Below are 10,982 nucleotides of genomic sequence, written 5' to 3'. Positions count from 1 at the left end.
GCAACGCGTAAAAAGACCGTATAAGTCATTATAATCAGTAATTATGTCCCCACTGGATGCAACAAATGCCTCGTTTGTAATGGGTTTTCATGTTTTTGTCTCGTCGGACACGGCATCAGCAGTATGTGAGGGGCGTAACATTTCCGTCTCATGCTTGAGGTATTCGGCCAATCACAACGCATTGGATAGCTGGCCAATCACAGCACACCTTGCTTTTTCAGACCGATGAGCTTTGTAAAAATCGACGCGTTTCAAAAAGGCGGGGCATAGAGGAGAAACAATAATGTACAGTATGTGGAAAATAATGTGTTTTTTTTACTTTAAACCGCATAAACACATTTCATTACACCAAATACACAAAATAATGTTCTTTTTAGCAGCATCATATGACCCCTTTAACACTCGTAGGCGATCCTCTCGGGCGAGATCCCAATTCGTCAGTCACGACTGACGTAACGTCTCCGTTCCCTCCTTCAGGGAGCGAGGGTTACACAAGTAACTGAGACGTTTCTCATGATTACTGCTTTATTTCTTGTAAAATTCAACTTTACATCACAGCTGTGACTTTTTTCTCAGAATTGTGACTTTATTTCCTATAAAATTCAACTTTACATCTCAGCTGTGACTTTATTTCTCACACCTGTGACTTTATTTCTTATAACTGTTACTTTATTTCCCATAATTGCAACTCTATTTCTCGTAAAATTAAACTGTACATCTCAACTGCAGCTGTCACAATAGTGACTTTATATCTCATAATTGCTACTTTATTTGTCATAAAATTCAACTTTACATCTCAGCTAAGACTTTATTTCTCACAATTGTGACTAGGGATATGCCGGTATCAAATTTTCATGTTGCGATTAATTGCTAATGCTTTTATCACAGTATTCGGTATTATCACGATATTGAAATTTAGTTTAAAAAAGTGCTGTCATAATACAGTAGAACAGGTTTAATAACATTTTTCTTATAACAAAAATAACTGAACATTTAAATGCAATAAAGCAATACAGAAAAATGTATAAAGTTAAAAGTTTTACACAGATTAAAGTGCAAAAGAACTATAAAGACCAATAGGTATCACTTTACAATAAGACCTCATTAGTTAACCTTAGTTAATGCATTAACATTCACAATGAGCAAAAGCTAATGTTAACTAATGAAGCCCTAATGTAAAGTGTGACCGAACAATAAAGAATCAAAACACTTTCAAACAATATCTAGGGCATGATTATTATTATTATTATTATTATTATTTCTGCAGTTTAGCGCCATCTGCTGTCAGAGAGTGAAAGTGCGCTTTCATCCAGAGCGTCTCTCACATGTTCCGCCATGTGCTTCTCGTCTGCGCTTGTTTACATCAGAGTGCGCACGCATCTTTCATGCAGCATACGGCGGTGTTGTGCATTTTGACCAGTTGATGGGAAAAGTATTCTTAAAATGCATTCAAAATTCGGAATAATTTGTAATATATAATTAATTATTCACGGTATTTAGAAGTGCCCACGATAACAATATCGTGCATATTCATTACCGTGATATATCGCATTACCGAATACCGGCACAAGTCTAATTGTGACATTATTTCTTGCAGTTGCCAAATTATTTCTTTGTCTATTCATTTCTTTGTACAACTTTGTCTCGACTGCAACAATTTCTCATAAATTGTAGCTTCATATCTCAACTATAACTTTTATTTCTTACCATTGTGACTTTACTGTAAAATTCATAATTGTGATCTTTTTTGTTTTAATACATGTTGTTTACGTCATACACTATACACAGGTGTGCATAAATTCAAATCAGAGGATTGGAGAACTTGGGTCTGGGTCAGCTGACAGTTTATTTACTTATATGCCTGGATTTAAATCAGTGCTCCCTTGATTTACCAACTAGCTGTGACCGGGCAAAGGTGGTTCCACAGTAACAGGACATATGTGCTTTGCACAGAGTTCGGCTGATTGCGTAATGATGAGCACCTGCTGAATTTACTACATCCAGAATCTGCTCCTAATGGAAATTTAATGGGCACCGGTAATAAAGCTGTCTGACTAGGAAACAGGGAGGTTAAATCAAAACCCAGTCAGACAACAAGGGAAGTCAGAATAAGTCAAAGTTTACAGGAAAATGTTCTTCATCATCAGTTTACCCCAAAAACATCACCAGGCAGTCATGCTCGTTGGGGGAGAGAACCCACATTGTTTCTCTGTGGAAACATTTGCAGAGTGTTTCTACTTTGTGGTTTAACAAAAGAAATATACCTGACTTTAACAGCACTGATAACTGCGCCAAACTTTGTTTCGCTGGATTAAGAAATGTGTTGAGTGCAGCAAAAGTTCCCTTGCTTGTTGTGGAAAGCAGGACCTTGATAGAAGGTCTGTAGGCCTATGAAAATAAATCTAGCACGTTGACAGACGGGCCCAAATTTTGGCTGACCCAGTTCTAGGGGAAATTTGAAATGTAAATGAAACAAATGAGGGGTGCAGAAGAAAAGACCATGAGGAGTTAGAAAGAGAAGACAGAATGTTGCCAAGTTCTGGCCACTGCACTTGTAATCTGGGATGGGGTGCTGGTAAATAATGGTTAAGAATATTGACAGAAAGAATAAAAGCCTTGAGAAACAGACAGGGGATCCCTAAATGTGGAGCTGGCCATGATTGAGGGATTAAAGAGGGTTTAAGAAAGACAGATTTTAACCTCTATTTCCACCAATCCACAATAATCACTTTACAACAGTGATCATAATACCTGCACCCCATAGGAGCTGTGAAACAGCAACCTGACATCTTTAATCTCCCGTGCTCTCATTCAGAGCCGGTGTGCTGGAGTGATTCTGTCAGGAGATTTCTGGAATGCTCTGGTCCATGAAGCATATGAAGAGCAGCTCATTATATCTCTCACCTGTCTCTCAGCAGCTCTCTCACTGAACGTCCTGGCTATCTGTGATGTGCTTCGTTACAAATGTGCATGTGCGCTGCTCTGACAGGATGGAGAATGTTGCAGCACCACGTGAAGGAACGACTGTGCAGGGTCTTCCTACAGTTTGGTGGATTTTATGTCCCCATGAATCAATACTGCATATTTTATGTTATCAACTTTCATGCTACATGATTTTTCATGCACAGATGTACCCTAAAATAGCACTCATCTAGCAACAAATGCGAGCAAAAATCAATGTTGGCAGGTATGTGAAACAGTGGTCGGGAACACAATATGTTTTAGCGCCATTATCAAATCACAAAGACTGCATTGTAATTATATAAATATATAATCTGATGCACTAAGTCTTTCAGAGTGAAGTGCAGCACTATGATTCTTTGCATTTAAAAGATGCAATATGCTTCAAACATTTTGTAATAAGTTTGTAAAAATATTAGTATTGTAATTGTACTGTTGTTAAATAATAATAATAATAATAATAATAATAGATGTGTCTTAGTACCAAAGAATAATACTTTTGAAATAAAGGTTACATCCTATATATTTTTAAATGAGCCGTTTTGAGTATTAGTTTATACATTTACGTATTCCTTTTGACATAACATACAATTTATTGTGGTACATATTTTTCTTTTTAATGTGTAAAACCATTAAATTAGTTAGTGGTGGAAGTGACATCATTTCCTTGGAGGGAAAGCACCTCAAAAAACAAGGTTAATATTAGTCAATATTTCTTTCTCTTTACCTCATTTTCGCGAAGACTTAATCTGAAGACTTTGAAGAAGCAGTCTATTAAAATTCTTCCTAAATTTTCGTTCCTAGCTAGTAATGAGCTTCTTTAGCTTAAAATGTCCACCCTGTTAAGGTCCACCCTGTTACACAGTGCAAAAATGTCATGTAACAAATTTCCTAGACCACTTGTGAAATACTTGGTCAGGATTATTATGTTCTGCTAGCCTGAGCTTTACCAGTGTGTTTTTTCTAAAGACAGACGTTTTCTCCCTCTGATAAGACTAAAAAATTGTTGATATTTTTAGCTTTTTTCAGCAAACCTGCTCAGTCCAAAATTCACCAAACTGTAGGAACGATCCTGCATGTCATTCGGGTAGTCTTGCAACTTTGTGTGAGTAGAAAAAAACACATGTGGAATGTTGTCACTGACATGTTTTGAGTAATTAGCCTTGATTGATAAAAGATGAAGAGTCAGTCCAGCAGTCAGCCACACACACCAGACTGCTGCACCTGGGAATCTTGGCCTGCGTGTGGTGCATTCATAACTCCTCATTCTCCCATGTGGAGACGCAGTAGACAGAGTTCAGCCTGGTCACCGCTCTGCTCTCATTCGGTCTCTCTCTCTCTCTCTCGCTCTCTCTCTCTTTTTCTCACTCTTGCTATGGGAATCTGACAGCATTTATCCTGCAGGCTCTGCTCCAGCTAAGAGGAATCGTTTCAGGTACAACCCGGAGCTGTAAGCTGCAGATGGTGCCGGGAAACAGTAAGGTTTAGCAGTGTTGCTAAATGGGTTTTAGTGTCACAGTTGGGTCAGGAGATATAATTGATCTTTTTCAGTTGTCATTAAAGCCAGACCAAAAAAAAAAAAGCTTTGGATGAACTAAGACAGAGACAGTATGATGAGGAGCAGACGGGCCACTGCAAAATTGTAACTCTCAATAAGTCTTGCATTTCAGTTGAAAGAGCCTGTCATTTTTGGGGGGCAATACTTATTTAATTATAAAATATTTATTATATATAATGTTAATAACAATATACAATTTACACAATTATACAATTCAATTTACATAATTTACATTTATTATAATAAAAATTGTATATAATAAAATATATTATATGAAATGTATCACATAAATGGTAACACTTTAGTATAGGGACCAATTCTCACTATTAACTAGTTGTTAATTAGCATGTATATTACTAGCATATTGGCTGTTAATTAGTACTTATAAAGCATATAATTGTGCATGACCAAATTCTGCATTCTTAATCCTACCCAATACCTAAACTTAACAACTGCCTTACTAACTATTAATATGCCGTAATTAGGAGTTTATTGAGGCAAAAGTCATAGTTAGTAGTTAGTTAACTGGACTTTGAAATAAAGTGCGACCAATATGGGTATTTATTTTTTATTTTTTATAGGGATTAAGTTCTCCCTGATATTGTTTGTTATTATAAAGAAAATATGACATTTCTGAAAACATTTTAAGTAAACGATGAATATTTTAAGCAGTTTTCTTAAAATATTAATTAATCAAATATTAAGATTAAGATTTTTTTCCTGACATGGCACAGGATTAGTGCAGATTGTGGCACAACAGTGCAGAGCCTTGAAATAAATACATTTATTTAGTTATCTAAATATTTATTTATTTATTTATTTATTTATTTCATGGTTATGATGTGTACACATCTATCTATCTATCTATCTATCTATCTATCTGTCTGTCTGTCTGTCTGTCTATCTGTCTATCTGTCTATCTAGCAAGCTATCTAGCTATCTATCGAGCAAGCCAGCCATTTTTCATAGAGTGCATGTATGAGAACAGATTTGCCTGTAAGCCCTTCAGTGGAGCCAGAAATCTTTCTTCAGCTGAACTGCAGCTCAGAAAGTCACATTGACCTTCACCCCTTGTTGCTTGTGTCTTTGTCAGAACTCTTGGTTTTATTTCTTCCTCGTCTTTTCTGTCAAATGGAAGCTCTGTGATTTTAGTGGCCTCCTATGGGGTTCCTTGAGCTCTTGTTATGACCTGCTTTATGTGTCCTGCTACAAATGGAAGTCGTGTTACGCTTTGGTGGATGTGCCTGCTCAAATGTTTTCCCCACTGCACTGCCACACAGGCTGAGATTTCAGGCTTCAAGAGCAATATTTAAACTGCTCTATATGTGCATGTGAAGCTGTTTGTTATGACTCCTGCCTTTCCACGGAGTCTCTCAGCTTGAACATATGCTGCCTTCCCCTCCTCAGAAGTTCTGACTTTTTCTGTTCTGAAAGTTTAGAAATCTTAATTATGATGTACATTCAAGTCAATTTGGTCAGAATCAAAGTGATGCAGAGGTAATGTCACTTGGCCAAAATAGAAAGCATTTTTAGCACTAGTGTAATGAAATGAAGAGCAACAATGTTATGTATTTTATTATTCCTGTCACCTCATAAAGGTAATTAAATAATCACTGTGTTTCATTAACAGCTAATAAATTGTATAGAACCTAAGCTTTACAGTCAACATTTACCATTACAACTTATAATTAATACCAATCTTTCATTATCTCAGTCATGTTTTTAAGAACACCTCAGAGGAATGAACGGGATATTTCAGACAGATGTGCTCATAAAGTGGTAAAAAGTGATTGAATGGTTTTGTTACATGGGCTAGAATGACATTTCAACGCTTAAAAAAAAAAATCTTATCTGCCATATCTCTTTAAAGAATCTGTTAAATTATAACTGCAAATCGTGACTTCAAGTAATAAGATTATGTGAAGAGAACTGTTCCTAACGTTTCAACAGCACATTCACTATGAAAGTATGAACTCTTAGTTACTATCCACATTTCAATGACCAGTTGTGATGGTTAATACTTAAATTAAATTATGTTAATTTAGTAGCATTAATTGCAAATGTCTACATTCGGGAATGAGGGTTAACACACAGTTTAATCCAAAGCATCAACTTCGATATATACAAACTGTATTTATTATATTTTTATATATTTCCAATATTTATATAATTCCAATATTTCATTGTATATTATGTATTAAACTGCAAAATGTAAATGTATTAAAATTTCATTGAAAACTATCTAAACACTAAAGTTTGTCTGGGAAAATAATGAACAGCAGTTGCTATGGTAGGATTGGTCGGCAATGTTTGTTTCCACCATCATTATTTAGTTCCAGGACACTTAGGTTGTCATTTAATGCAACTTGATTGCATTAACCTATAAATGTGGTTTTGTGTTGGTGTGTTTGTATATTTCTATGTTTGTGTGAAGATACAAAGTCTAACAGTTCAGTTGTTTATTTGAGAATGGTTCACCTGTTACAGCTTATATCTTCCAGGGAGCATGTGAGTTAATGTGTGTGTGTGTGTGTATGATACAATAACTCTTTGCAGCAGAGATGTGATTCAGACAGCTCCAGATGGATCTCATTGACACTATTCACTTTGATCAGAGTGAAATCCTGCTCTTCACATATAGAAGACTGTGTCTGTTTGTATTCTGGTTGCTTTAAACTTTGGACACATATGTGAGGGTTCATTGGTGTGTGAAGCATTTTCTTCATAACTCAGGCTCTGTCACGACACTTCCCTCACCAGAAGACCTCCCCTGAGTTGCTAAGGAGAGCCAATGATGTTTTATGAAGACAATGGAAACACTGACCACACTGCTGTATCACATGCAAAGACACACACATGCTTCATGCACATCAGTGGAACAAGACAATGTTGCTTCTTTGTTGTGTCAAATGAAAATCGATCATTTTCAAAGCACACACTTTTGCTCAATGAATATTAAATACTAAAATCTTGAATTCATACTCCTGTTCGAATGTATTCAGGTTCAAATCCCACGCTAGCACACATCAATTTATCCTTTTGTAATGAAATTAAGTTTTAATTGAGTTCCAGAAGATGTAATGGATTAACTTGGTTTCAAAGCAGTGAACTATTTATTGTGTTCCTGTGGCTCAAACATAACATGGCACTAGCAACTCCAAGGTCATGGGTTCAATTCCCAAGGAATGCATGAGCTGATAAAATGTATATCTTGAATGCAATGTGGATAAAGACATCTGCCAAATGCATACATGTGAATATATTTAACTTTATCTCTAAAAACACTTGCTACAAATGAATAAAAAAATTGGAAAACAATCCCTTCAGAGCAGTCATAGCAATAATTTCAATAAAATAGAAATTTTATTTTTATTATTTTATTAAAATAATATTAAATTATTTTATTGAATAATAATTTGAAATTATTTTCAGTTCATCTGTATTTTTTATGAAGGATTGAACACTAGAATCCAAGCTAGAACAAAAGACTAGAATATTGAAGAGTGTTGGTAGTGGACTTGTCAGACTTGAACTAATTAGCATTACCCAGAACATCCTAGTAATCCAAACACCCTATAACTGCAGCGACTTAAAAGTATTTATATGTTTATCTCTCTTTCTCTCTTTCAGCTCTTGGACAAATCATGCTGTATGTGGATGGAATGAATGGGCTTATCGGACACAATGAAACTGTACAGTGGCTTTACACACTAGTTGGATCAAAGGTAAAAGACATATATATATATATATATCAGCTGATTATCGGACACAATGAAACTGTACAGTGGCTTTACACACTAGTTGGATCAAAGGTAAAAGACATATATATATATATATATATATCAGCTGATATTAAATATTTAATTGTGCTCACTTAAAGTTAATGTTTAAATTAACTAATCATTTAACTAATAAAAAATAATTAATCTTTAAACAAACTAATAATTTAATTACACTGTTAAGTGTAATTTTTAAGCAAATCTCAAAAGGAATATCCATTTTATCATGTTGTGATGTTGTGATTTATTTAAAACAGTTGATTTTAGTTTTTAGTGTTTCACTCTTAATTTAGACAAAATAGTCTTGAAGTAAAAGTAGAGGAGAAACTTTTGCTTTGAATATCCAGATCTATTATTTTGTTCAGAGGTAATGAATTCAGTAAGGCCTGAATGGTGTTTTTTCTTGTATTTATGTTCTTTTTAGCCAATGTTTGCAAATGTTTTAAGTTAGGGTAGCTTCCAGGTGTGCCAACTTGAACAATACTCATAGGGTGGCGTAGTTTTGCACGCAGTGTTCATGACTGACTTTCCTGTTTTTTCCCTGTATTTATGCTCTTTTAAGCCAATGTTTGTAAAGCATGCTTTAACTCAGCAGGGCAGCTTCCAGGTGTGCCAGCACACAGAGTGTGGCATGGTTTCGCACGGCACAATCCAGTGTTCTGGACTGATTTCCTTTCTCAATCCTGTCCAGCCATCTAGTGGCAATATGAGCACATGTGATGATGACACATGGATGTGTGTGCTAGAGGTTGGATGAGAATGGATGTTTGTGATCACCACATCAATAGATATTTTTATGGAGTTCTGTGCTGGATGCAGCAGTGTTTAAATGCATTTCCTCTTCTCTCTCTTTCTGTTATATGGTACATATGAAATACACAGTATGGTTTGAAAATGCAGCTCTTATTTTATTAAACACAGATCTGTTTCTACTCCTGTTTCTCCACTCCATACACACATTCACATTCCTGAACCTGTATGTTTTGCTCTTCTTTTCTTTTCAAATTTTTTTTTTTCCTGTGGCTCTTCTCTTTTTTTTTACAGTTTCCTTATCAGGGAAACACAATGGCTCAATATCTCCATGTCTGATTCATTTAAGAAAGTATATAAAATTTAGCAAAAGCAAAAATCCTTTTTTTTAATAATTTTTAAATCTGTAATTTTTGTTTTCCTCTAAAAATATCCTGATGAGAAATTTTCTTTGAGAAGAAAATCTGTATACAGTAATAAATCCTGTTTTTAGAAAATATGTTATAAATTGAGTTTATTTTTTAACTCATTAGCAAATTGTTTATATTTTTATCACAAACCTCAATTTTGTGTTAGATTTGTGCTTAAAACACACACACACACACACACACACACACACATCCAACAACAAAACAAAAATTGCCAGTGGGGTAAGAAAAATTAACATGACTAAATGTGTTTTGTTTTGTTTTTGTTTTGTTTTGTTTTGTTGTTGTTTTTTTGCAGTGAGGGCGTGTCAGTGACACTACTGTTTAATTGATGTTAATAGGAAATAGGTTCACATAATGGGCATAAAGTTGCACAAAATACAGTATGAAATAGAAACATTGTAAGTAAGTAAAAATTAAGATAGAGGACTAAAAAACCAAGAGAACAGACAGGAAAAAAGGGTTGCAACAGGCTACTTGCAGGACATTTAAAGTAGCTCCTCCTCCTGTCAGTGTGCAGTCATGTGTCAGAAGCTGTTATCAATATCCTCCATAGTACCCCATTCAGGAAAATGTGTCAAGATATTCTCTGGGCTTTTACACCCTTTAAATATACAGTTAATTTAGTCAAGACAGTGTAAGATCATGTGTGAGCTGCAAAATGTCATATAATTGGGTGTAAAGACAAATGTTAAGGTTAGTGTTGTTTACATTGTTGTATAGAGATAAATAGTGTTTCTTTATGTGTGCAGTTCCGGTTGGTTGTTAAAACTGCTCTGAAGCTGCTGCTGGTTTTTGTGGAATACACTGAGTCCAATGCACCTCTACTCATCCAGGCCGTCAACACCGTGGACACCAAGCAAGGTAATGTATACACATTACAAAAAACAATACACACACACACTTATGAAAGGTGAAATACTCTTGGAAAGTTGTTGCAATGTCTCTGGAAATCAATGTTCAATTCTATGTCTCTGTATTTGAGTCCAAGCTGAGCTCTGGATGTTACAGTGTGTGTGTGTGTGTGTGGGACTGAGATGATAGAGACAAACTCTCTCCTCTGGTGAGGTTTGGTTACCTAGAAGAGAGAAAGCAACTTTAGTGAAGATGACAGTTAACAAACTGTTATTGACTTTTTCTAAGATATTTTTAAGGTAATTGCTTATATTACCGGCCCCTGTATTGGCAGTGAACAAAATATGATCGCCAGCAAATTAAATCAAGATTAATGGTCTGAGCTCATGGGAAAAAAAGTGTTGATAGGACCAGAGCTACTAAGATAGGACAGCTAGAATCAAAAAGTTTAATACTGTTAAATAAGAAGAGAGAATGCTGTCTCTGGTCTCCCAGTGAGAGACAGACAGGCTGGCAGATGAAGCAGAACGTCTCCTGCTATTAATCTACATAACAGACATTTTCTCCTCAAACTAAATCAACAGTTTCTGATTTGAACAAGGAACTTCGGAAAATTCTAATGAAGCACAAGACTGCAAATCGAATCATCAT

General features: G+C 35.3%; 1 protein-coding gene across 1 annotated transcript in view; it reads left to right on the top strand.

Moving 5' to 3' along the window:
• Positions 1 to 10,982, top strand: part of LOC107752839 (FH1/FH2 domain-containing protein 3-like) — a 212,572-nt gene that overhangs the window by 165,825 nt on the left and 35,765 nt on the right. Inside the window, exons 6-7 of the mRNA XM_016568910.1 lie at positions 8,150 to 8,244; positions 10,229 to 10,340. Coding sequence (XP_016424396.1) covers positions 8,150 to 8,244; positions 10,229 to 10,340 — 207 coding nt within the window. The remainder of the gene's footprint in view (positions 1 to 8,149; positions 8,245 to 10,228; positions 10,341 to 10,982) is intronic.

This window comes from Sinocyclocheilus rhinocerous, unplaced genomic scaffold, assembly GCF_001515625.1.
Source record: "Sinocyclocheilus rhinocerous isolate Xijiao unplaced genomic scaffold, SAMN03320098_v1.1 scaffold771, whole genome shotgun sequence".
In the NCBI taxonomy this organism is placed as follows: Eukaryota; Metazoa; Chordata; class Actinopteri; order Cypriniformes; family Cyprinidae; genus Sinocyclocheilus; species Sinocyclocheilus rhinocerous.
Note: the sequence above shows the minus strand (reverse complement) of the source record. Positions and strands in the feature narration are given on the sequence as shown.